Here is a 27,995-nt window from a genome sequence, read left to right as displayed (position 1 = left end):
TTAATTGGTTTACATACTGTTTTGCAGGAGCGGATGAATGAGGTAAAGAAAGAGGAAAAGAGACAAATAAACAAACGATTAGAGTAATTTAAAGTTCGGACCTCAACAACTAACATATAACCGTCAATTATAATAACTGTATAATAAACATCAACTATTTATTAACTTGCCTATGATAGTATACAACCAATATAAAATAGATAAAATAACAAAATCCATAACTGCTGAGACTTTTTTGAAAGTAATTAGAAATATTTTTTATTTAATATTTCTTGATTTGATTTTGTTCAAACAAGCCTTAAAAAATACCTTAACTTATTGTAAAAGTTGAAATTTACAATTTTTGATGTTACAAAAGTAGNCCATGCAACAGTATATTACAGTATCACTAATTCTCTTCTTGTCTATGGAGGCATTACTGCAGGTGTTGCAAGGTTTTCTAAGCTCTCTGATCATATGTATATGTTTCAATTAGATAAGCGACAATGGAGTGAAATTCATTATACACGAGAGCACCTCAGAGAAAAATATGTACCTAGAGAAAGGGCTTTTCATACAGCTAATATAATGGGTAACTATTTAGTTATATTTGGTGGTTATACACATAGACACAATAAAGAAGAAATCTGTTATGATAATCAGATGTACTTGTATCATTTGGGCTGTCACATATGGGTTAATCCAGAAATATTAGGAAGACGAAATAATTCATATTATCCAAAAAAGCAAGGAGTTTTCGCGCATGCTTCTGCAGTACGACATAAGAATGTTTTGTTACTAGTAGGAGGCTATCATGGAAATGTAAATGGAGATCTCTTAGCCTATGTAGTTCCTCCAATGATTACTACAAAAAAAGAAGAGCAATACGATCCAGAAGGTGCTTGCTTTTGGCATAAGAATTATGCAGAATGCTCTGCTGATCCTGAATGTGGATGGTGTTCTGCTGATGAAATATGCTATGGTCGCACCATAGGTTTGTAATTTACATATTACTAAACTATTTATATTTTCGGCGGTTACATTGTAATAATTCATTGTTACTATAATACTGTTTTTTATCACTTTATTAAACAAATTATTACCTGAATATACATACTTCCGAGAAAAATTGTGATTATGAAACGATTCAAATAGAATAAATTTCTTGAATTCTTAAATTCTATTTGAATTACTTAATAATGACAATCATTACGAAAGTAGACATGCAATAATTTCATTAATAAAGTAATAAAAAACATTAGTACATTAGTATTACTTAATTTATACTTTTCATACTTTATAAAATCATTTTTATCGAAAATTTAAAAGAAAAAAGAAAAAAACCAGTTACCAATTAAGTAAAACGTATTAATATTTGAAATCAATGTAATCGTCAGTTTATTATTGTAATGTATTTTCTTTGTAAGTAAAAGATTATTTTTCGAAATCCTGCCCTAGTTAGTCACGTTATTAGAATTAAATAGATAATAATTTTGTTTTAATTATGTGATTATTGGCTAATCGTTACTACACAAGGGTATTTGATATTTAAATTGATGATTAATTTATAATAACATTGCCACTAAATATTCGTCTAAATATTAAGTTCTGGACTTTCCTATGATACAAGAATTTTTAAATAAGTATTGGTATAAGATTTGTATGAATATAATTTTGATTAAGAAGGGTTAATAAATGATTTAAATTAATTTAAATACAGTACATAATTCGAAAGAAGGCAATGTTCAACAAAGAAAATAATGCGCATGCGTTGGTTGCAAAAACTTTTACCAGCTGCAAGGTTCTTGAGAACTTTGTTGATGTTTTTTGATTTTGGCGTTTGAATAATGCTTTGATATAAGAAAAGAAGGGGAAGTGAAAAAGGTTACTGGTTATGACTAGTTTTGACAATTAACTCCCTCCTTCCCACCATAATTAACTCTTATTACAATTGCCTGTCACCTGTCATAGCTTACAGGTAATTAATTCGTTAGTTTTATGTTTGTGGTGTAGTAAACAGTACTTTAAATGCACTTAAGAATGTTAAAGTGGCTTTTGGTAGACTGTAAGTTTACAATGTTTAAAGACGTTCTGAAGACTGATTCTTTTACTGGGTAACAGAGTATTCCCAACAGTAAACAGTATGCAACCTCACTTATTAAGAGTTTTTCAAACCGGATTTCTAGTTAATTTATTTATGTTAATCGGTTATGGGGCTGTAAATTTAATTCCTTGTGATAAAACACGCCAGATTCTCACTTCTTCATGGGGTGTTATAACTGATGGTCCTTCTGAATCTAATTACACCCAAGATACTCATTGTGAATGGCTAATCAAGGCTAATACTGTTAACAACAGTAAATTTATTACTCTTAGTTTTTCAAGTATGGGAACAGAATGTTCTTATGACTATGTCTTTGTTTATGATGGGGATTCATTCAGTTCCCCACTATTGGGAAGCTTTAGTGGAAAGACTGAACCCGAAAAATTAGTAGCCTCCTCAGGACATATGTTAATTTTATTATATAGTGACACCAATTATGTTTTAAAAGGTTTTAGGGCTGAATACTTTATAACAGACTGTCCTAACAATTGTTCACAACATGGAGTTTGCTATAAAAATGCTTGTGTATGTGAAAGTGACTGGGGAGATATAGACTGTTCTAAACGACTGTGCCCTGAGGATTGTGGAAAGCATGAAGGTCATGGTAAATGTGTGGGAGGTAGGTGTCAATGCAATACAGGATTCTCAGGGCAGTCCTGTAGTCTCAATGATGTGGATAGTAAAATGGGAAACCAGTGGCATTGGTTAACTCACTCAAGAGGAGGTCTAACACCAAGAGCAGCACATTCTGCAGTTTATGTTGAATCAACTGATTCTCTCTATGTTTTTGGAGGATATAATCTCAATAAAGTATTGAGTAACTTAGAATTATACAATTTTCAAAATAGCACTTGGACTGATGAAAACGGTCATGTATTAATTGATAAAAGCTTGGTCAATTATTTAGAACCAAGTGCAATAGCACACTTTGTAAGAGAATCTGGGCCTGGCTGGGAACAGAAGTTTGGTTTACATGAAGGAAATTCTTTTTTAAAAAGTTTCTTGTTATCTCAACTGTCTGTCCATGACAATACTACATTTGCTAAAAGAAAACAGAGGCACTCAGAATCAAATGAAAAATTGTCTCCATTACCACGATATGGTCATGCTGCCTGTGAAACAAGCCACGGTTTTGTTATTTATGGAGGAAAATTAGAAAATAATAGCTTATCAAATGAATTATGGCAGTACAACATTAATAGACGTAAATGGGAATTAAGAGCACACCTGTCTGATTTCAAACCACCACCATTAGCACGTCACACATTAACATATGCAAATGGTGTAATTTATCTTTTTGGTGGAAGCACAGAAACCGGCGACTTTTCATCAAAACTGTATAGCATTACATTATCCCCAACACGAGATGAGGTGTGGAAAGAAATACGACCCAGGGGTGGAAAACAGTTAGATATAAGGATAATTGCCCATGCAACAGTATATTACAGTATCACTAATTCTCTTCTTGTCTATGGAGGCATTACTGCAGGTGTTGCAAGGTTTTCTAAGCTCTCTGATCATATGTATATGTTTCAATTAGATAAGCGACAATGGAGTGAAATTCATTATACACGAGAGCACCTCAGAGAAAAATATGTACCTAGAGAAAGGGCTTTTCATACAGCTAATATAATGGGTAACTATTTAGTTATATTTGGTGGTTATACACATAGACACAATAAAGAAGAAATCTGTTATGATAATCAGATGTACTTGTATCATTTGGGCTGTCACATATGGGTTAATCCAGAAATATTAGGAAGACGAAATAATTCATATTATCCAAAAAAGCAAGGAGTTTTCGCGCATGCTTCTGCAGTACGACATAAGAATGTTTTGTTACTAGTAGGAGGCTATCATGGAAATGTAAATGGAGATCTCTTAGCCTATGTAGTTCCTCCAATGATTACTACAAAAAAAGAAGAGCAATACGATCCAGAAGGTGCTTGCTTTTGGCATAAGAATTATGCAGAATGCTCTGCTGATCCTGAATGTGGATGGTGTTCTGCTGATGAAATATGCTATGGTCGCACCATAGGTTTGTAATTTACATATTACTAAACTATTTATATTTTCGGCGGTTACATTGTAATAATTCATTGTTACTATAATACTGTTTTTTATCACTTTATTAAACAAATTATTACCTGAATATACATACTTCCGAGAAAAATTGTGATTATGAAACGATTCAAATAGAATAAATTTCTTGAATTCTTAAATTCTATTTGAATTACTTAATAATGACAATCATTACGAAAGTAGACATGCAATAATTTCATTAATAAAGTAATAAAAAACATTAGTACATTAGTATTACTTAATTTATACTTTTCATACTTTATAAAATCATTTTTATCGAAAATTTAAAAGAAAAAAGAAAAAAACCAGTTACCAATTAAGTAAAACGTATTAATATTTGAAATCAATGTAATCGTCAGTTTATTATTGTAATGTATTTTCTTTGTAAGTAAAAGATTATTTTTCGAAATCCTGCCCTAGTTAGTCACGTTATTAGAATTAAATAGATAATAATTTTGTTTTAATTATGTGATTATTGGCTAATCGTTACTACACAAGGGTATTTGATATTTAAATTGATGATTAATTTATAATAACATTGCCACTAAATATTCGTCTAAATATTAAGTTCTGGACTTTCCTATGATACAAGAATTTTTAAATAAGTATTCTTTTTTCTTGCTGCAGTAAATACTAAATTGTAATTTAACAAATATTTTACAACAATTTCAGTCCCGCTTATTTCTTTATGAAATGAAAATACACTTTTTAATTATTACAAAAATTTAAACATAACTTTTTACCCTTTTGCTAGTGCGTTCTTGACGTGTTTAACGTACATAATATTATATAATATTCACATACAGTTTGGTTTTTAGTAAATAAGTTGTAACAATGTTTTAGGTGCAAACTGTACTACCAATTTACAAACAACTCGTTGTCCTGGAATTTGTCCTGCCCTTGGTGACTGTCATTCTTGCCTAATTCAAGGACCTATACAGCCAAAACGAAAGGCGCTGATGAGTTCAGCGGCATACAAATTAGGGCTGAGCGAATGTATATGGTGCGTACAAAATGCTAGGTGTCACTACAAAGATGATAATTACGGTGTTTGTGGTTTATGGGAGGATGATCTTAATCAAATTAGAGGTTGGTGGGGTACAAAAGGAACAGAAATCTTAATACCTGAAAAATGTCGAGAGATGGATAGACGACCTGGTCTTACTTTCGTTCGTTATTATCATCCTGTAAATATTTCCCAGCCGGACTTTGTAACAATTATTAATGCGACAATAGTAAGTATATTACAACAAGAGACACATAAAATTAACTAAGTGAATGAGAAATTAGGATTCTGCAATTAGCGGCATTTAACACATAGTTTAGTTCTTACCACTACACAGTTTGCTACTTACCACTTTCGTTTTATTTTAGTTTTTTATACTATTTATTTACTAGTAACTGTTAAATAAATAATAGGAATGGGCTAAAAAATTACATTTTTATACTTTTTTTTACTCATTCTTAACTTTGACCGCGTTAAAATTAAATAAGGGATATTTTCGTTTATTTCATTATTCATAAGTTTACAAAAGTGGAATTTAAATCTTTTATATGCAGTTGTATTTTACTTTTTATAAATGTTCTTTTCTCCGTACAAAATTTTAATATTTTCTTTACTTTTTTTTATAATTCCCTGGAATGTTTCTTGTTAGTGTATAATCATGATGGACCCATATTCCACCTCTTTGCGTTTTCTTTGTGAAAATAAGCGGTATGTTGTTTTGTATGTAATATTTTGCTGTAGCTGCTAATACTGCATTCGTACTTGCAATAGATAAATACATGCCTACTGTTCTTTTCCAATATAAAGGAATCATACTTGCAGCCAGAGCTCCCACGATCCAGTTTAATCTATCATCTATACCGCGTTCTTTTGCTAAATGATTAGTTACTGCTACAAATGTGGCAGGTAAAGCAACAAATGGTAAAAATATGTGAGAGAACCTGTAAATAAAAGGAATGTTTATTTTTTTGTGGAACTCATAGGAGTTAAAAAATTATAAAAAAAGTATTCAACGTAGGAAGTTTTGCATGACATTCGCACAACTGAAGCTTTATTTGGCGAATAACAGCTCCAATATTTTATTGAGGGCTCAAATTGTTGAGGGACAATAGCGTAGAATGTTTTCTTCAGTTAACTAAAGAAAATAGTCTAGGAGAGTTAAATCGCACGATCAATTCATGTCCGAGATATGCGAAATTGCTGCGCGAGACAGTTTGTTTCACGGCTTTTGGAGCTCATAAGCGTCATTCTGCTTGAAATAAAGATTGTACGTCCATATTGTCCAACATAAGCCATAAATAGTTATTTAGCATCATGCGGTAGTGATTCCTATTGATTGTAATTGTATTAGTACCCTCTCATTGTTCTTTTAAAAAAGTAAGGTTCGATGACACCGCTCATCCAAAAAACTATCAAATAATAATTCTTTGGGGGGTATGGAGATTTTCCGACTATTGTTCTAAGATTATCTGAGCCCCGCATGCGGTAGTTCTATCTATTGAAGAATCTACTGAGATGGATGTATGCTTCGTCCTAGGGGAATGTGAATTTATAGGTCTGCAGCTTACTTTTCGTTATATGACAAAAGGAGGCTGAGAATCGGCCGGCCACATCGCAGATTTATACGGTCATATAACGATACACATAAGGCGTTTCGTTTAAATTTCAGACATTTTAAAAATTTAAGAAAAACAAAAAGATACTAATAAAAAAAATTGTGGTTCCATTTCTCATGCTGTTAGTTAGGTGTCGGTGAATTTATTTATGGTCCATATTTCAGCTTACAGTTAAAATAAAAATAAAAACGGATGGTAACACTAAAATATTAATCAAAGAAATATATTTTTAGTTGATGATAATTGATTTAGGTAACACAAACGAATACATTCCATACAGGAAGAACAACTGTAATACGTTCATTTTGGTCGTTCATAAATTAAATAAAATATATTCTTTGGAAATGAAAACACTTTTTTGCGTGTTCTTTTGAATAGTTTATAGTTGCTCTTTCTACCGGCTACTATTCACCATTTACCTGTTTAGCATGATAGCTAATGCGACTAAAATAAATAATTTAACAAATTCAGAGGTGTATCTGTTCACTAACAAAACAACAACACTCATTAGATACATAAAACAAAGTTAATACCAATATAAAAATTCGTGGAATCGTTGATAATCAGAAAATTACAATTAATCGCATGTTATTTCCTGAGAAAAAGCGCATCAACACTTCCGCTGTGTTTATTAACAAAACAAGTGCTTAGTAGTTATATCACCAAAAATAAGCTACTAGTGGTTACTACACATCGCGCCAGATATGTTTTTTCTATATAGAAAGAGTTAAAAGAAAATCGATATGTCAACATTTGTATGAGAAGAATTATGAAAAATGATAATAATAAAAATAGTAATTAAGTGGTGAGCACGTAGCGTGTAATCGATATGTACAAATGAAATGGTTGACTTCCATTGCCAAGCACAGTGTCTTACCATGCTTGGCTCGCTGTCATTGTTTTGTAAACTGCAGTTGTTGGGGGAGGGGTGGTTGCGACTGTGAAACCTTAGTTTTATATTTATCGCTAAATCTTGAAAAGAAAGAATGGCTGCTCTTCTAAAATTTGATTGGTCAACGCATTAAAGTATATGATTTAAGAAATATTATCGTTATAGTTAAATTTTAACAAGTACCTAGCAATAGTTTTCCCAACAGTTGCAGGTTGTGAGTACGCTAGTATATCCCATGTTGCAACTAACGCGCCAGCCGGTATTGCATATTTAGTTACACTCCATATTTTTTTATCTATGTCTTTTCCATCTGGTGTATCTAAATATTTGTAACAATGATATTCTCTAAGTGTATCTTCCATTATTATAAATTATTTACTAATAACAGAAACTATTAATGTAACATAACGTGGATGCAATAACATTGACAAATGGAACGGCAGGTAGTCATAGTAACAGAGAAACTTTAAATAGGCATAAACGAAGTAATTTAAATGTAATTTGATTTCTTGAAAATAACAATTTTAACTTTATATCTGGCAATACTTTTTTTATTTATTCAATATTAGGTACTAAATGTAATACAGATTATCATATGTACGTATATGTATTTCTATTTATATGACGTAGTTTCTTAGAGAAGTATATAAGAATATGCGTTTTCATTATATACAGGGGCCATTCAACTATTACTAGCACTACAGGGCTGATGGGGTTTCTTGCTTCGCTTATTTTTGATGACATGAAGGTTGGGGGGGGGTCTGGCTGATGATTATGTCAGTAGTATTTATTTCCTTACCTTTTCGTATTTTCTATAAAATTTAGTACATTTTGGTTTGAACACATATGGCAACCCTACTTGTCTATGATTGAAAACGAAAAAGATTGTCAGGTATTTCCGAAAATAATGGAAACGTTTCCTCGCTTAGAACCGAGTATGGGGAATTACCGCGCGCTATTCACTTGTCTAAATTTCTTCCGCCAATCTATTGTCTCGTTTCGGTACGATTTGACCTGTTGTAAGTCAATGTTTGTTCTACCATTGATCCACTTTCGCCAAAGTTGAATGGTTTAAAATGTCGTTTCAAATATACAAATCCATATTATACTAAAAATTATTCGGAAGTTTCAAATAATGTCATACAAATACAAAATGTGCAGAAGTTAGTTAACGAAGTGTGACGTAATTATCAGTTACAAGGAAAGTCCGACAAGGAACTTGATGTTATTGTGTCTTAAGAGAATTCAAGAAGAATTACAAGCAGCGACTAGGAATAATTCCAGTCTACTAAGCCTTTTTTCCAAGGCGAGTTTAGTCTTAGATGTCCCTAATTCATAAAGGATACTTAAGATTATTTGTCGGCTATTGTCGGGTTGTTTTTTACACATTATAATGAGTGTACATATAAATTACTGATTTTGTCGACGCAAAATAATATTTCGCCGTTTCATATATTTGATCGGATAAATGTACGAAACTGGGAGGGGGGTAAGAGTTTTGCTTACTGACGAGGGGGGGAGGGGGTTGATAACTGCAAAAAATCTGCTTACGTAATACTTACGTAAACGACCCTACAATGCATGATTTAGTTAGCCTTAATAAGGGAGTTTTTAATACCCTATAAACTAAAATATTAATAATTTTCATTAATCCAATTTTTAATTTTTTTAGTTTGTGAAACATTACTAGATGGTAGGTCGTTTAAACTACTAGGGAGTTGATTAAATATCAATGCGGTAACGTATAGACTTTTTTGCCTATTTCCAATGTTACTTTAAGGAGTATCAATTACTTATGTCGGGTTATATAATTCTTTTTTTTATCAAGTATACCAATGTTAATACTTCCACACGAAAATAAAAATGTAGATTACTATGGAGAAGATGATAAGCTGATAAGTAATAAGGGTAATTGTTAAAGGTTATTATAAAAAAAGCTCGTACAATAATGATAGAAATAAGTCCAATTTAGGTACTCGATGATTTTGAGGGTCGCTGAATACGAATATGCATTAGGTGACGGCCTCTTAGGTACATAGGGCCCAGGCCTACCGTCATACATTTGTCTCCAGGAGTTTTAAATTCATTAAAAATTAATGGAAATAATTTACATGGAGGCTTTGAATTTGCTTGACTTGAATTTAGCCCTCTGTTGCTAGTGGTGGACCAGACGAAATTTTGCTTTCGCGCTTATGACAATTAACTCGTCAAGAATGCGAGTTTGTTTAATGTAAGTATATGATTGGATAAGTCGGCGATTAGGCTTCATGCTTTATATTGTCGAATTTATAATAATAATGTTTTTAAGCAATGAGGTGGAACCCTACCATACACAGACTTTGTCAGGAATCCGTATAGATGTTAGCCCTTCCCGATTTTTTTTTAAAGTTGTGTTAAGTTATAGTTACGGAAGTGAGATGTTTTAGTTTTAGGATAATAATGATTAAGAAGGTTGTTTTGGTTAGATTTTATATTAGAGGATGCAAAAGAACTAACGTTTTATAGTTTTCATTTTCCAGTTATTTCTATCAATTGAATATCTTAGGTATACTTACCATTACAAAAAATATGAAAAACTAAAGGTGCCAGAAGTCCTAACTATTAACATTACATTATTTCATCGTTCTACTTGACCAGTTTTTTGTTGGCGTTCATCACGGTTGCTGATGAGAACGAGTAAATATAAAATCGTAATGTACACCTTCTGTTTTCTGAATGTGTTATGAAATTAAATTTTTAAAAATAGTTAATATACACAAGAAAGTTTATGTCATACATTTATTAAGGACTATGAAAATTATCAAAGGGAATGTTTTATTTTTAAAATGTTTTACATCTTTGTTACTATCGCTTTCACGTCAGTGAATAAAATGCCCAGTTTATATTGCATTACCGTTACTTAATTATAAATGTATGTAATTAGTAGATACGTTTTCTGGAAGCAATAATAATTTTTTAATAAAACTTTACAGGTTGATTTTACTGGTCCTCTGTGGATCCGCGCTGATCAAAATTCTACGGTCGAAATGGTAGCTCGTCTGCTGGGTTTTTTAAGACCTCAAATAGAATCACGTGAACACTTGAAAGCTTGCGCTAGTTACAGTTCGGCGTGGTTGACATTAAATAATAAGCCTATTTTTAATATAAGTTCAGAACATAAGCAATGTCAACAGCAGTTATGGCCAGAGAAAGAATTTTCAGAAAGAGTTGCGGTTGATTTTAGAGCTGAAAAGATACGAACGGAATTGAATCCATACAGTCAGTATCAAAGTCGAATGGAATTGCTTCATTTTAAAGACAAGGAAACTTCGAAGGTTAATTTGTTTATTTCTATAACATAGCAGTTGTAATTTTCAAATAATTGTTTTGTAGGTGTTTACATTTGAGTACTTGGAGCCTTTTTCAAACGGTACCTGTTCTCAGTATAAAAATTGTTTACATTGTCTTACCGATTCCATGTGCGGATGGTGCGAAGCAAGAGGGCAGTGCATATCTCGTGATGAAAATGAAAACATAACGTGCACTTCTGAAGATGGTGATTGGTATTTTCTCACATTACAACCCAATCTTTGTTCTAATTGTTCGAATTATATATCCTGTAGCAGTTGTGTGGAAACAGGTAAACTATGCATTGTAGTAGCAGTAGTAGTCTTTTACTTACTCATTTACATGAATCATAAATTTGGAATGCTTTAACATCGTAACATAAAGGTTACGAGAATTCTTTGTGCCATAGTGAAAGTATGGGTATTATGGAGCTTATAATAATATAAAAATGTTCACTTTTGTATTTTATACCTTTAATAGTTGGATTTATAGTACCTACTATTCCACAAGCATTTTTAATTATGTGACTAAAGAATTTTATAAATATGCAAATAAGTAGGCACAGAAATGTGTGAATACTAGTAATAATCTCGTATCCAAAAAGAACATTCATGCATGATATAAAGCTATAAATTCTCAAACAATAATATGTTATTTTATTGTAGGTTTGTGTGAATGGTGGGTGGACGAATCTCGTTGTTTTCGTATCGGTCGAAACTCAAAAGCTGTTAAGAACTTTGATGAATGTCCGGCTCCATGTTACAAAAGGTCAAATTGTTCGACCTGTATTGAAGAAAGAGGTCGTTGTGTGTGGTGCGAAGCAACCCAACAATGCTTTAGTTTTTCTGTGTATACTAGCGAATATCAGTTCGGTATTTGTCGCGAATGGCTTGATCAACCATTCCCTCAAATTTCTGCTCACGATCCAAATCATAATGATGTAGATTCAATAAGACAACAAGACAAGTGTAAGTCGTGTGCCCACTTTCAAAATTGCTCATCTTGTTTAGGATCTTTATCTTGTGGTTGGTGCTACAATCTTTCTAACCCTATATCTGGTAAGAAAATGAATTGATTTATTTTTAAAATTGTAATACATAAATATACATATATATATGATTTTAGGTGTATGCGCCAAAGGTGACTTTAACACACCTGCATTAAATTGTTCTGATCTTTTGAAAGTTTCTGATGCCGGATGGGCTTATGCTCAGTGTCCAGATGTGGACGAATGTGGCCTAGGCATTCACGACTGTCACCCAAACGCTACTTGTACCAACACAGACGGCTCTTTCAGCTGTCATTGCAAACGAGGATTCATCGGCAACGGTCGAACGTCTTGTGTTCGTACCTGCATTAATGTATGCGTACATGGTGTTTGCGAAGGAGAGGGTGAAGAATATGCATGTAAATGTAAACTGGGCTGGACGGGAGATGATTGTTCAATTAATTGCGGGTGTAACAATCATTCGAGCTGCCCAAGAGGTGTCGGTATTTGTGAAGATTGTCAAGACTGGACGATGGGGGAATTTTGTGACTACTGCAAACCTGGAAGCTATGGAAACGCGACATCTATGGCAGGTAATTTTACGTATTTTTGCAAATTAATTTAAGAAGTTGTTGGCAGAAATAGTCACATAACGAAAAAGCGTTATGCTCTCTCCGTGCGACTCTCAGTGACTATCTTTCTATTATATAGGCGAGTGCGCAGCCGGTCTCTTTCTCTCTTTCGCTGTCTCTCTTTCTCTCATCTCTCTCTTCCTATAAAACCCCCAATAAAGAACTATTTTGCTTGTAATTTTCAATAAATGTATATTTTTTAAAATAGTCAATGAAACTTTTTGATTTGACTATCTTAAATTATTTGCATTGAAAAAAATGATAAAATGTACTTCAGGTTTTATTTCAAATTATATTTGGAATATCTTTAAGACGAAAACAGCTAAACTTTAAAGGCACAATGAAAATATTGAATATGACATAAAGGCATATAAAAAAAAGTTTACGGGCTAATTATTGGATACATTTAGTTAATCTATTAAATAACATTCTTCGTGAGGTTATACATACTACATTTTGTAAATTGTATTATATGTAATTTTGATTTTAATAGCTAGGTACAGTTAATTAATTTCAACATTTCCGAGTAAAAGTTAATTTTACTGTGATTTTTCAATACAGTAGGTACATTACCTAATTACTGCATTTTTTAAAAGTTTTCAAATTTTTAATGTGCAGCTATTATTATTAAACTACTTAGGATGTATTTGTCCAATTCTAATTAAGGTCATTTTTTAAACTTAAGTTAAAAATAATTGTATTTTATTTGATTAGGTTGCCGTAAATGTGATTGTAATGGCCACGGTATTGAAGAATTGGGCGAATGTGATATCGACACTGGAGAGTGTTATTGTAAGGATAATACTGAAGGAAAACATTGTGAAAAATGCAAATTAAATTATTACGGTGATCCCCGCAACAATGGCCAGTGTTATTATCAATGCGAAGCTCGTGGTATGCTGACAAGTTTAGAAGGACAAGGTATCAGTTCCAGGCAGTCTTATAGTGCTCCATGGGGAGGACCACCCACCAGAGAGTGTCTTTGGATTATTAGTCCAGAGGTTGATTACGGATCAGTGATTATACAACTTCAGGTTTGATATTGTGCTCTCTTTACATAAAATTTAATAAAATCATAAAGATAGTTTCTACAATGATTTTTTTTTATAGATAAATGCCACAGAAATGAACGTATCATGTGGTGACAATGCTATTTATGTTTATGATGCTCTGCCAGAACTTGTGGATGTGAGCAGCCAAAGTGCTCTTTCAGCAGTATTTTGTTCCCAAGAAGCTCTCCCAACTGCTGTTGTAGAATCTCGAACAGGTATAAAATCACATTAAAAATAGTACTTTTATGACAATTATAATCGCATCTTTTATTGCAGGTCATTTGACTGTTTACTACAAACAAGGTCACCACAGAGAGGGCTTTAATGCAGCTTACAGAATTCTAACATGCGAAAATTGTACTGAACCGCGAAAATGTGAAAAAGGCCAATGCGTGTGCGATGAAAATTTTGTAGGACCTAACTGCGAAGATCCCCTTTGTCCTAATAACTGTAGTTATACTTTGGGTCAGGGACAATGCGACAAAGCATATGGGAGGTGTATCTGTTCACCAGGATGGCGAGGTCCGTCGTGTATGACTAAGTAAGTCCGTCTTTATAAACTTTAATATACTTTACAATACAAGCGCTCAGATAACGAACATTTTTTCTTAAAATTGTTTAAAATTTCCAAAGAATATTGTACTTAAAAATAATATTTCACCGTAATTTTTAAACAAAGAACCTTATAGGTTCAGGCAATTTTTCTTTTATGTTCCTTTTTTTTGTAGTGCTTTTACTATATCAAATAAAAATACAGTCGAACTTCTGCAACTCGAGATCATGTCTAATTCTCGTATTATTTTGTTTCCTTGACAATTGTTTTATATTTATTCCAAACTCTTTAGTTCGAATTTATTCATCTCTCTAACTCGAGATTCAAGTGCGAATTTTACATTATGAATTGTCTCTTTAATTTGTATTTCTATTAATATGTATACTTTGGAATACTAATCAGCCGTAGCGATACTCATAAACGTAAATAACTAAAATAATATTTGTAAGCTATAATTTTAAATGGACACTGACTGATTTTTGTCTCTCAGTCCATACCGTGTTTTTGTTGTAAGGGTTAGCGGTGGACTTAACAACAGCAGTATGCGTAGAAACAATGTCTTTGAAACAAAAATGGAGATGATAAAATGTAAGACCCTGAACTGATAAGGGTGAATAAGGCTTGTATTTATTGTAAGACCACATCGACGTTTTGCCCCAGAAGAGGGGCTTTCTGCTGGTAGATTGTCCGTTGTTTATTATTTTATTTGTACAATCATGTTATCTTTTTAATTTAAGTGCATTTTTGATTATTTCTTTTATTTATACTTATGTTTTGTGTATTAACGTCTCACTGAAAAATTATTGCTCCTTTGTATACACTGAATTAATTGGAACTATTTTCTACATGACATAAAAACCTACCTTAAGAAACCCGTCTGAGGCGAAACGTCGATGTGGTTTTACAATAAATAAAAGCCATATTGACCATTATCACCTATGAACTTTACATATTACAACTGAAGAGAAAGAAATTGTATTGTTAAGATGATAAAGCCACAAAATTTTGTCTAATATAACAAATATAATACGCTTAAGAATGACAACTGTTAGACAGTAAGTAAAAATCCGCGCTAGGCGTGCATAGCGGAATTCGTACGGATTTTTACTTACTGTCTCTACCGGTTGACCTGCTTAAGAATGTTATGCTTGTTAGAGTTGTACCTAATGTTAATAAATTTGCTTGATGAGGTAAAAGCTTAATATCAAATTTATAAAAACGGTTCAAAATGTTTTAATTACTGTACAATTGTAATACATAAAATGAAAGAAGTACAAATGTAGATGTTAGTAACGGTTGGAAATATATTTTTTAATAAATTAGCCAACCTGGTTAATCATTGATGAGCATTAACACAGATGCTAACTCATGTACACTGTTTTTAATTCTAATGGCAAACTATTTCCGTGTTGGTCCAAGAAACTTATCATGTGATTTAGGCATTTGCGATCGGTGTCAGATAGAAAAAGAAGAATTATGTTGAATCGGGGAACTCTTGTCATGTTTGTTAGGATTTTTTTAAGATTTTCAATTTCTGCTGGAACGGTAAAGTGTATGAATAAGCAATTCACCATTTCACTAAACATTTTGCTATCTAATTTTATCCCAATAACTGAAAAAAAGTTAAATAGTTAATGGTAAAGGGGAAAGGAAAATCATTATTTTTACTTAAATATTAATCTAGATTCCGCTTTTTGAATGTACCGAAATAAGCGGTTAGTTAGCATTTATTTGGGTTTTCCAATATCGATAAAAAAAGTAGGGAGACTGAAAGATCAGTGAATGAGTGTTATGAGGATTTGATAAACATATTTAGATTTTTTATCCTGTTCCTTAACACTTATTGGCTGCTCTCAACCTCTCTAGTTTTTGTTTGACCACACAATATTGACGAGCTACTTATTTCGATACTATGAATGAGTTTAAAAACTAATTTTATTATTTATAACTGTATACCTTCTGGCAGCCTGTCCAAGTTCATATTTCGTAATATGTCTGCTTTTCTTTTATATGTTGTGTCGTTACTGTACAATAGCCATTCCTTCAAGAAATTAAATGGTCGATTCAGTTCTCCCTGTTCGGGAATAACATCCATTGCTTGGTTAAAAGGCTCTCCCTTTGAACAAGGATCTTGTAAAGCAGGATTAATCTGTAAAAAAAAACTATTTAACAAGGGAATCCTCATATTGTTAAAGATTATACTTTAGGTATTATTTTCATTTCTACATGTTTATTTGATGCATGTTTTTCTTTTGTACTCTTCTCTTCCATGTGTTTTTGATTTACTTGTTTAAAATGTTGGTTATTATTAGTTTCGTTTTTATTACAAACGGAAACATTTATTTTATCGCATTTTGATATAGATTTCTTAATAATATGTTTGCTTATTTTTTTAGTTATTGGAGATACTATCGTCTTTTTATCTGTAGATGTAGAAAATACCGCTTTATTAACGGTGGTTGCCTTTACATTTTTTGTAGTCGGCGTAATATCATCGTCAGATGAAATGTCGATAGTAGTTGAAAAAAGAGGGCCAATTGTAGAATTCAAAATTCGACACTTTTTTTCTCGAAATTCTTCCCAATTGTTTGCACGTATTTCCTCAAAAAATGGTGGTGACATTTTGGATGTTCCTGGAATTGGTACTAGTTCGTAATATCTGTAGGATTTAAGAACACTTCGGGGTGCTTGTTTTGGTTTGATAGTTTTTGGTGAACTCGGTTCTTCCAATTCGTCACAGATAATTGCTTTAAGATCATTTTCCTCTTCTACTTCTTGAATTTGTAGCCGTGTCGTTGCCTTTATTGAAATTCCACACTTTTTTCGAAGTGTGTTGAGTAATTGTTGGCCAATTATATTATTTGGTTCTAAATGTATTACCCTATCAGCATATTCGAGGGCCTTTTTGAACTGTTTTTGCGCTTCCAAGCATTGAGCTATTCGAAGGTGAGCCTTGACATTTAAAGGTTCCAATTTTAGTGCCATTTTGCAATCAGCTATTGCATCGTCATACTTTTTCAGCTTAATAAATGTAATAGCTCGGTTTGTATATGCAGCTGCAGTTGATTTACAACTGAGACTATTTGTGTAATAATGCAAGGCTTCCTGATAATCACCTTGTTTAAAGAACTCATTGCCTTTTTCTCGTTCTCTATTTGCTTGTAGTGAAATTTCAGCCTGCGTTTGAAAATTGCTAAATCTCACAGTCTTTTTTTCTCTTTCTTTCATTTTTTTTGTGATTTCTTTAGTTGTATGTGTTTCTTCGACATCCATTTTAATAAGCTCCACATCGGGATCATACTTATCCCAGGCTGCATAATCTGTGGACGCTATTCGTTTTCCATTATTGGGGGCTGGACTTTGAGATATTTTTTTATCGGATCTAATTTCGGTTATTTCGTCTGTAATAGATTTATTAGACTTCATAAGTTTTAATTCCGTGTCGTTTTGATTCACTACCTTCAACCAGTCGTCCAGATCCGTAGTAAGTTTAGTAACTTCCTCCTTTTCCAAATCTTTTTTTGATACTGCTGGTGTTACAACACGTAACAATTTACTTGATGGGTTAATTAATTTTAGTCTCTCTTCTGTAGCTTGGACAAGTTGAGGATAATATCCTTCTTCTCCCGACCGTAATATTTTCAATATCTTTTCTAAAGTTTTACCATTCGTGCACTTATTAACATATTCAAAGTCTAAATAATAATCTGGAATATTGTATCTCACTGAAAGAGGTACTTTCTTATCGCTTTTATATGATGTTTTCCCCTGTAATTCAACCATTTTCAATTTTTTTCTTATAATATCTGACAGATTGTCAAAATGGAAGTGTGTTGATGCAAATGTTCACAATTTCTGTTCCAATCTATTTGTTGGTAACTTAGTAATGGTAATTATTGACAAAACATTTGGAATTTTCCAGGCCTACTTGTTTATGGCAACTAAGCGTTACTAAGCTTTTTACAATTTAAATAATCATTAAGAAACTTATGGTTTAAATGTTCAGGTGTTGATTTCGCTAATAATAATTAATTATTATTGTTGTTGGTGGTTAGAAATGTGAAGATGCGTAAATAACATTATTTTATTTCCGTGAAAACTACTTATCCCTACTTGAACGTTACTAATCGTTAATAAGTTGCGCGATGATTTTTTCCTTTAAATTCTTCAACAAATTGACAGCTTATATAATTTATGTTTTTTATTATTGTTGTAGACTTTTGATACCTTTTTATTATTTAAGACAAAATTACGTTGACACATCAACACGATCATGATCATAAAATACGTCACTCAAAATTTTACTTTTTTGGATGCCTCCCTCCCACAAAAGGTAGCCAACCCCCCGGAAAACGATTTTTTATAATTAAAAATTGCATTGAGAATGACTTTCTATCGTAATGAAAAATTTTAAGAACTGCCGAGTTAAGAAATATTGAAATAAAATTGGTAAACTGCGAACGTTACATTTGCTTAGACCCCTTATAATTGTTTTCAGTTCTAGGAAGAAAGTTACACTGAACACTTATATTGTCGAGACTCCTGATTTTTGCAACATTTTGAGCATGCTCAACTTCTCGTACAAGCAATTCGTACCTTTCCTCAGACAGTAATATAGATCTATCGTCACAACTATCAATAATTGGTTGTACTTTATCATAAAAAATTTCTTTCGCTGATTTATCAGACATTTTAATGAAAGTGTAACTTTTCAAACGACTTTAGTGTTGTTTAGTCAATGACAGACTGATCTTCTCGCTACACTGACGAGAACTGTACTGATTTTTCATGAAGTCAAGTTAGTTATTATATACTCAAACTACTAAGTGTTCAGTGTAACTTTCTTCCTAGAAATTATTTATAACTGTATACCTTCTGGCAGCCTGTCCAAGTTCATATTTCGTAATATGTCTGCTTTTCTTTTATATGTTGTGTCGTTACTGTACAATAGCCATTCCTTCAAGAAATTAAATGGTCGATTCAGTTCTCCCTGTTCGGGAATAACATCCATTGCTTGGTTAAAAGGCTCTCCCTTTGAACAAGGATCTTGTAAAGCAGGATTAATCTGTAAAAAAANTGTACGCAGGTAGAAAGCGGCAAATAATACAAGTCGAACATTAAGAACGCGTTGTGAGCGTTCAACAACTGACAAAACGCGTTCCGGCTGTTTAACAGTTACCAGAACGTGTTGCGAGCGTTTAAAAACAGCCAAAACACGTTCTGAGCGTTCGAAGGCAGCCAGAACGCGATGTGGCCGTTTTTTTCCGGCCACTGAGCGTTTTCGGTCTTCGGGCCTAACATGTACACCGCTGCAACAACTGTAGCTAGGGCGCTCACGGTACCGACGAAATAGCTACTGTGAGATTCCATCAAATATCCGTTTCAATTGAAACTCTGTTTTATTATAATTATTTATGTATTGATATCAAATTGATATAGATTAACTGCGTAGTTTTTGCTGAATAGGAATAAATACATTTGAATTTTATTGTAATAATGTATGTATAATGGCATTTTTATAAGATTGCGTGTGAACCAATTATTTATTTAGGACATGTATTCTCATTCGTATTACTTTATATTACGATATGTAAATAGGTGAAACGTATGCCATAAACATATCAAGGTAGTCATGACACGTTTAAAATATATGAAATTTTACCATTTACATAAAAAACAATACTTATTGCAGGTTAACTGGTAAAGAATTAGTGTTTACGGAACTTTTTAACACGGCTCATTTAACGGATCATTTGGAACATCTGCGTAAAACTCTTCCCCGCTTTGGCCATACCCTTTCGTCGGATCGTAGAGGTTCCCTATGGATGTTCGGGGGTTATTCCCTTTCACACGGTCCTTTAAACGACATTCGACTTTTCGATATTCGTAATAGTACTTGGATGCAAGTTACAATTGATACAACACCTGACGCCAAAATGCCCGAAGGGCGTTTCTTTCACGCTGCTGATGTTGTACATTCGAGACAATCAATTTTTGTATACGGTGGTCTTACGAAGTCTTCGAAATCATCAAACAGTCAAACTTTGGACGATTTTTGGGAGTTTAGTATTCAAACGCAACGGTGGTCAATGATAGAGAAAAACGATAAATGGCCACCTCCAGTCGCAGGACATACTTTTACGTTTTACCGTAACGCTTCCTATGAAAGTTTGATTCTCATCGGTGGGGTCTCGCCTCAACATGGTTTTCTGAGCGAGGTGTGGGAGTTCCGATTGGATAAAGAACAGTGGCATTCATGGAGAACAAAAGGACCTAGTCCTATGGGAATATTTGCTCACAGCACTGTTTTCCATTCACAAAGCAATAGTTTATACGTCTTCGGAGGTTACGAATACATGGCACAACAATCCGTTCTGTCAAACAAACTGTATATGCTCAATTACGAATCTAAAACGTGGACGAATTTAAATTTATTTGGCTCATCTATTAATATCGTAAGTAAATTTTTCTGATATTAAAAGTAAATTTAATAAATTTTACTACAATCGTTTTCTAAAAAGAAAAAATATAAAATACCGTCCTCGTATAAAGCTGCTGTGCTAAAAGCTAAACAATGGTAACATTATAAAATGAAGCTGATTAAAAAAGAGTTTTCCGTATAAAATTGTTTGAAACTTTCAATTTTTAAACATCATTGGAGGACTGTCCTATGATATACAACTAGGCTGTTGTACCGGTCGATTACACCAATAATAATCAAACAATTTTATATACTCACGAACTGTATAAAATGACTATCCTTTTTGTGTCAAGCATTATCATTTTTGTTTAAACATTCACTGCATTCATTAAATTAGGTCCATATTGTCGCACACCGAAACAGCCAGTTTATGTTTGTTAAATTTTATTTTTATTTGAGTACCTCATTTTAGCCACGCCCAAGGTATTTCCACTCAGCAGTAACAACTGATACACACATGATAGTACTAGGGGGTCGATTATCACCGTGGAATGTTACAGACACAATGTATGCTTTTTCTTACAACTGTAATCAATGGATAAACTTTATTTCTGAAGGTAATCAATGGAGTATCTTTTCATTTCAGGCATTGTAGTCACTTATTTTGTTTATTGTAGGTATAGACAAAATTGGCCCGCTTCCTGGACAAATTTACGCTCAAGCAATGGCTATCGAACCGGATGGTGATGCTGCCTACGTTATAGGCGGTTGGGGAAGTGATTCGCAATTCTTCGTACTGAAAATAGAGTTTCCCAGCGATCTGTGTTCTCTTTGGAGTACCAGACACTATTGTCTTCAAGTTCCGGGTTGCGGGCACTGTTTTCTCAAGAAAGATGAGGAGAAAATATTGGAAATGTGCTACAATAATTTCAAAACACAATGTCCTATATCTAACTCTGTAACAGGTATTTTAAACATGTTTAAACAATATTTATGTTTCTATGTGATTTATTTTAACGTTATGATTTTTTTATCAGGAGTAGAAGTCCATGATAATAAGGGAAAAGTATGCGATGGCACCATTATATCAGGCGATTGTTTGTCTTTACATGACTGCACCAGTTGTGTACAAGTTCCAAATTGCTACTGGTGTGGTAATTTATGTATGACAAACAAAAGCTGTTCCGATGAAGCTGCCGATTCTCTTAAACAGTGTCCGTATAATGTTTGTTTGGCGGCTGATTGTATGCAATGTCAACAAATGTATGGTTGTGACTGGAGCTACTCTCGGCGTCTTTGTGTGCCAGGTTTGTTATTTTTTCATATTATTTACATTTTTAAGTTTAAACATTTTTCTACATCTTTAGAAATCATGTTATAGTAAGTTTAAAAACAAACTACTAGTACAATTGTTTTCGTTATTTTGAAAATTGGTTAAATTAATCGACAGTGTTACATTCTAATGTGGGATTTTGTGCGCAAACGAGAGATATTAAAACAAACAGAAATGTTCCGAGGTTCCTCCGATCCAGTAGCATCATTAATGTTAGTAGGACAAATACGTTCAGAAAAAAATAAATCTTTTTGTTCTCAATTTTTTATGTTTTGTTTACGACCGGTTTATCAGTACGTACCGATTTATTTCTGTTAATTATATTTAATAGTGCCAACAAAAAAATGATTTCAACTTCATTGAGGCACCGATTAATAATTAGTCCACTGGCAATATTATAAAAATGGGATAATATTTAGGTATATACATTTATGTATTTTTTTGTAGTTGAAAAAGAGATCTACGGAGCAAATACTTGTCCAGCATTGTGTTCTCATTATACTTCATGCAGTACATGTCTAAATGAAGCTGACTGTCGATGGTCAACACAACTTAACGAATGCTTATCTGCATCATATCAACAGATGTATTGTACCGGAGGAATTTGTGGTTTAGTTTTACACACAAGTGAAAAGGCATATTGCCCAGAACCATGTAACTCAATTACACAGTGTTCAAGATGCTTGAGACATGCTCACTGTGGTTGGTGTGCGCAAGATAACATCTCCGGAATTGGCGTGTGTACAGAAGGTTCCAATGATAGACCTATTTCCGGTACATGTAATGATGTCGTCAAGGAAGGAGCACAATTGGTAAGTTAATATTACAATTAGTTCAGTTGTTATGCTACTGTTTATGTTATTACTTGATTATCTGTTAAAGCTGTTTGAAATATATATCATACAAAAAAATAACAGTTAACACTAATTATTCAGAACAAAAAAAAATAAGTTATAAACATTTTTATTACTATCTAATATTTTAATAATGCGATTCATTTTTGTGTTTTGCATTAAATTTTAATTATTAATTTTACTCGTATTGTAATGGTATATCTTCCAATAATAATTGAAAAAATATAAAGTGGTTTAATTCATTTTTTATTACTGTTTGCTTTCCAGAATTCATCTTTACATTACGTTGAAAACATCACCTACACTTGGCATTACGTCAAGTGTCCACCGGAAAATGAATGTGATAATGGCCATCATACATGTAATCCAGATTCGGAGGTATGCATTGATTTAATTGAAGGATTCCAGTGTATCTGTGGGGAAGGTTACAATGCCACGGAAACTGGATGCAAACCTGTATGTTCATCAGGTATGAAAACATCTATTTTGTACAAATTTGATTAATTATCATTAGCGGGTGTTACATAATCGATTAACTTCATTTTTTCCCGCTTTATAGTTCTTAGTCTTGTTTGTATTGTTTGTGTAATGCTTTTTGTTATTGTCGCAACCACAAAAATATCAAAGAAAAAATTTGCAAAATTTTTGTTTGGAACGTGTTTTAGGTAAATAACAATAAACAGAAAACTAACTTATACAGTCACAAAACAGAATCAAACCTAAAAAATAAGTACTTAAAAATAATAATGATAATAATTCATATTTTCCTTTGTTTATATTTTGTGGCTGCAATTAGTTGGCTTTTCTTTGTGCAGGTTGTGTACGTGGCCAATGTGTGCAACCCAACGTTTGTCAGTGTGATTTCGGATATGTCGGAGCCAATTGTAGTATCCAGTGTCAGTGCAACGGTCATTCTAACTGTGAGGGCCCCGATAAACTTGATAAATGCATTCTTTGTCATAATAACACTTTGGTGAGTCCTTTAATGTTCCTTCCAACTAATATATTAGTTGTACATGCAATTCGAAATTCAAGTTAAAGCATTTGTCGCATTTAGTTCTTACTAACAATATTTCGGAATATCTAATTATATTGCATTTATTTTTGATTTATAACAGGGTGCACAATGCGAAAAATGTCAACCATTATATGTTGGCGATCCTACTAACGGTGGAAAATGCACATCTTGTTTAGAATATTGTCATGGACACAGTCCTATATGCGTCGATGATAACAGTACAGATCCAGAACCACCTGAAGACTTAGAACTCGAAGATGTTGCACGGTTTTTAAAAGAAGGACCTAAAGATTCGGCCAGATGTTTAAGATGTACAAATTATACGAAAGGCATAAGATGTGATGAATGTATTGAAGGTAATAATTTGTACAACATATCCTATTTTTACATTAATGTCTCTTAAAATTAAAGGAAACTTTAGAGGATCAGATGATCTTACTGATGCATGTAGAACATGCGAATGTAACGGTCATGGCGATGTATGCGATCCGGTTACTGGAGAAAATTGCAATTGTAAGAATAACACCGAAAGCGAAACATGTTCTAGTAGCACATCTGGACGAAATTCCGCCCAACCCTGCTGGATGCTGCAATGTTCCAAGTGTAAAGAAGGTTATCACGGCACCCCCAAAGCTGGACATCAGTGTTACAAAACAATGAGTATTCATACCAATCCAAAGATGTGTTTCGATGCAAAGCCGTTAGGTAAGTGTAATATGGCAATTTAAAACGTAAGTGCGTGTCAAATAAAATAAATAAATATAAATTCAAATAAAATTTAAGGTCGGTTCAGTAATTGTGGAGATTACTTACTGCTAACAATTTTTTATTACAATATCAGTAAAATAAAACTAAATAAAGCAAAAATTGAGAAAAACTGCAAGCCGTGGCTTCAGTATGACAAATGGATATCGTTAATCGTAGAAGGACCTTGTTATTAATTGTGTTAATTCCAAATAATGCCCACTGTTACAAACTAATCAAATTCAATTCAATTTTGGTGTTTACTTTCATCATCATAAGGTCGTCAATCCTAAGACTGGTTGGACACGCACCTCCACTGTTTCCTATCCTGAGCCAATTTCTCTAAAACTAGAATAGCCCACATCCTTAACTACTTGCGAACAGTAATCTAATCTAGGTCTACTTCTACCCCTCCTAACTCCCGTTTCTGCCTCTAATATGTCTCTGACGCGACTTTCAAGCTTGAGAAGGTGTCCTACTAACCTATCTCGCTTATTTCTTATTGACTTCCATAGAGTCTTCTGTTCTCCTATTCTTTCTAATACCTCTTCATTTCTAACCTTCTCTCTCCGGGTATCCTCATCATTCGCTTTAACACCACATTTCGAACGCTTCTAACCTTTTCTTATCCGCCGCACCCACCGTCCATGTTTCACACCCGTACAGCGCCGCGTTCCAAACATTCACCTTTAACCAACTTTTTCGAATTTCTAAATTAACCGTTCGTTCATAGAAGTGACTCCTTTTAATTGAAGATGACTCGACCCTGCGCTATCCTTTGCTTTATATCCCCACTACTCCTTCCATCCTGACTTATTTGATTTCGGAGATACCTAAAATAGGCCACACAAAAATAGTTTTATTACATTTATATAAAAACAAGATTGTTATTATTGAAGTAGATACTGACGTTTAAAAGTATTAATACATTATTCATATTTCTTTTCAGACGACTGTAAAACAAAACCTAAGCCTCTATATCCTGGAGAAATGGTCTTCTTCGTTGTGCAGCCTCATTTTTCGAATGTAGATATCCGTATAATAATAGATGTAACAAAAGGAGCATTGAATGTTTTTGTAAGTACACATGATGATACGTATGTAATTTATCCGAATACCAGTACTGGATGGTTGGATATTAAACTGGATTCGGTATACGGGTTCTGGGAAAATGGTTCGCAAAAGACTAGTGACATGTTTATTGAAAATGAAGCTACAGGGTTAAGGACTTATGTTACCGTTAAACAACCCAAGCCTGTGCTAGCAATAAGAAACGTAAGGGACAGACTTGTCATAACGTTACCAGAGGTAATTGCTATTATTTTACCGTTTACATAAATAAATGCGTTATCTTCTAAGTTATGCAATGTACAAACATGTTTTTTTCGTTAACTCAGCTGATATATTATTTGTACCTGCAATTGCTTTCCTAATGTTATTCATTTTGTTTTTTTTTTTTTTTGGAAATTGAAAACGCAAAAATATGTTTTTGTTTTAATTAATCTTGGTTGAGGATAAACATTTTTTTTAATTACAAATTTTCAAAACTAAATAAGCATTATGATGTTACTGCAGAGTAGGTCATTTTTATTTCTTATTGTATACTTTTTCTGGACTAAAGTTATTACTGTTTTACGTATTTTTTCTATTGCATTGTATATTTTTAGGAACACCACATCTTGAACCAAACGAGGTTCTATGTAATATTACAAGCATTGGATCCGCCTGAGAATGACGAAAAAGTATCCTACGGTCTCATATTTTTCCGTCAAGATCAGTTACATATTGACCTCTTCGTATTCTTTTCTGTTTTCTTCTCGTGTTTCTTCCTTTTTCTGGCCGCCTGTGTAGTTGCTTGGAAAGCAAAACAAGCAGCAGATGTGCGTCGAGCTCGGCAACGGCACGTAGTCGAAATGCTGCACATGGCTAAAAGACCATTCGCCGCAATTACACTCAATTTGACAGTAAAACCACCAAAACCTTCCAAATTGTCTTCGTGCGATTTACGGCCGATTGCCATCGAACCAACAAGTAAGTTAAGAAAATGGTCATTTTGCACGAATGAATTATACGCGCTTAAAAATTAATATTATGTTTTTTTATATAAGAACATTTCGTAATTGAATATTACTTATATTTTTTTAATTTGCAAAAATTATTTTAATAATTCCCATGCATGAACCTTCAAAGAAATACATTTAAGAGCAGTGCCACAAAAATAAGTTGCAATGCTGTTCAGAATTAGACCACAGTACACCACAAGAAAAAAAATAATTTCCAACCGGTTATAAATTTTCGAACAGTTTCATTTTGATGTATCCTGCTACTTTTTCCTTTACGAAAAAATACAGCTTGTTGGTAATAAATTTTCGTATACTCTTGAATTTAAGATATAGCGATTGGGGGACTCTACGGTTCACGCGTTATTTTGTAGAACACATATTTTTAATTTAATTGTCTTTTCATTAAACTGCAAAAGAAATGGTTGGTTATACTTTTTCAAGACATCATCACCATTTATACAAGTTTGGCAGCTGAATGCTTGAAAACGCCGCTTTGCCGAAAATTTTCGTAGAGGAAAAAGATGTAGGGCACGTCAGAATGAAGCTGTTTACAAGGTTTCAGCAAGTTGGTATTAATTCTTTTCTCTTGTGGCGTACTGTGGTGAGTACATTCAAAATCGATTTTATGAAGTTGCTATTTTCACCACTGGTTTTAGAATTATTAAATTTTTGACATTAAAACTATGATAATTAAATATTCTGCGTGTTCATGTGTGAATGATTACACTATATTTTCTATATATCATCAAAAAATGTTGATAAAATCGGCGATGGGGTAATTGTTACATATTTTTAATGTTATAATGAAAATCAGCGTGTCAACGACACCTGAAAAAAGGACCCGGTTCAAATTATTGTCTCATAAGCAATAATCACACGGCAACATTTGATCGACTGTCGCGCATCAGATCTGCCAAATATGAAAATTTAAATAAGTTACAACTAGATTTTGACTTTCCAGAATTTCTTTTATATAGTTGACGTGTATACGTAGACTAGTTAATTTAGTGTTTTAGTTTTATTTGCTCCTATCAATTTTTTCACTTTTAAAATATTGAAATTCTTTTTTCAGGTGATAGTTTAGCAGCCGTGGCAACAGTTTTTGTTAGTTTACCTGGTAATCACAGTACTCCTGTTAAATTGGCCTTGGCGTCATGCCTTATCTCATTTCCAATAAACCGCCAGTATTTTTTAAGGAGGCATTCTATATATTCCCCATCTGCAGTTTAACAATTAAACACTTCTCATTCAAATTTTCATTCGTGATCATTCATATAGACATAGTTCCGTGTAAATATGTACATGTAACATGTAAATATAAGTATTTTCAA

General features: G+C 33.0%; 2 protein-coding genes across 7 annotated transcripts; one reads left to right on the top strand and one right to left on the bottom strand.

The window, feature by feature from the left end:
• Nucleotides 1–369: 369 nt before the first annotated feature.
• Nucleotides 370–27,990, top strand: LOC108733875 (multiple epidermal growth factor-like domains protein 8). 4 transcript variants are annotated; one of them, XM_025973487.1, is made up of 21 exons: nt 370–973; nt 5,009–5,400; nt 10,652–10,993; nt 11,052–11,298; nt 11,672–12,064; nt 12,132–12,587; nt 13,341–13,660; nt 13,737–13,893; nt 13,955–14,219; nt 19,924–20,686; nt 21,125–21,269; nt 21,330–21,617; nt 21,690–21,959; nt 22,433–22,797; nt 23,107–23,308; nt 23,655–23,812; nt 23,958–24,213; nt 24,269–24,562; nt 25,551–25,909; nt 26,269–26,632; nt 27,737–27,990. In XM_025973487.1, the coding sequence occupies exons 1-21, from the start codon at nt 457–459 to the stop codon at nt 27,892–27,894; spliced, it is 6,711 nt and encodes a 2,236-aa protein (XP_025829272.1). In that variant the 5' UTR covers nt 370–456; the 3' UTR covers nt 27,895–27,990. The 4 variants fall into 4 exon arrangements, with proteins under 4 accessions (XP_025829272.1, XP_018320719.1, XP_018320718.1 ...); XM_018465216.2 differs by lacking the exon at nt 370–973 and adding an exon at nt 1,750–4,121 and having other exon boundaries at nt 12,192–12,587; XM_018465215.2 differs by lacking the exon at nt 370–973 and adding an exon at nt 1,750–4,121.
• On the bottom strand, nt 13,598–19,077 carry LOC108733876 (sperm-associated antigen 1). Of its 3 annotated transcripts, XM_018465219.1 has the most exons (4): nt 16,434–19,077; nt 16,188–16,380; nt 15,560–15,843; nt 13,598–13,677 (listed from the first exon to the last, which is right to left on the bottom strand). In XM_018465219.1, exons 1-3 carry the CDS (start codon nt 18,012–18,014, stop codon nt 15,593–15,595), a joined length of 2,025 nt encoding a protein of 674 aa, XP_018320721.1. In that variant the 5' UTR covers nt 18,015–19,077; the 3' UTR covers nt 13,598–13,677; nt 15,560–15,592. The 3 variants fall into 3 exon arrangements, with proteins under 3 accessions (XP_018320721.1, XP_018320720.1, XP_018320722.1); XM_018465218.1 differs by lacking the exon at nt 13,598–13,677 and having other exon boundaries at nt 14,458–15,843; XM_018465220.1 differs by lacking the exons at nt 13,598–13,677; nt 15,560–15,843; nt 16,188–16,380 and having other exon boundaries at nt 17,551–17,632; nt 17,691–19,077.
• Nucleotides 27,991–27,995: the final 5 nt, after the last annotated feature.

Source organism: Agrilus planipennis, unplaced genomic scaffold (genome assembly GCF_000699045.2).
Source record: "Agrilus planipennis isolate EAB-ADULT unplaced genomic scaffold, Apla_2.0 scaffold85, whole genome shotgun sequence".
NCBI classification, from domain to species: Eukaryota; Metazoa; Arthropoda; class Insecta; order Coleoptera; family Buprestidae; genus Agrilus; species Agrilus planipennis.
The sequence above is the reverse complement of the archived record's forward strand: the minus strand, read 5'-3'. Positions and strand labels throughout refer to the sequence as shown.

Bases quoted from the DNA above. Each gene is read 5' to 3' on its own strand.
- LOC108733876 (XM_018465219.1), bottom strand. From the start codon at position 18,014: ATGGTTGAATTACAGGGGAAAACATCATATAAAAGCGATAAGAAAGTA. The intron at 16,381-16,433 runs GTATAATCTTTA...TTTTTTTTACAG, and splicing joins AAATGAAAATAATACCTAAA to ATTAATCCTGCTTTACAAGA. The intron at 15,844-16,187 runs GTATACAGTTAT...ACTTTTTTTCAG, and splicing joins CTTGGACAGGCTGCCAGAAG to TTATTGGGATAAAATTAGAT.
- LOC108733875 (XM_018465215.2), top strand. From the start codon at position 2,123: ATGCAACCTCACTTATTAAGAGTTTTTCAAACCGGATTTCTAGTTAAT. The intron at 13,661-13,736 runs GTTTGATATTGT...TTTTTTTTATAG, and splicing joins CAGTGATTATACAACTTCAG to ATAAATGCCACAGAAATGAA. The intron at 24,563-25,550 runs GTAAGTGTAATA...ATTTCTTTTCAG, and splicing joins TTTCGATGCAAAGCCGTTAG to ACGACTGTAAAACAAAACCT.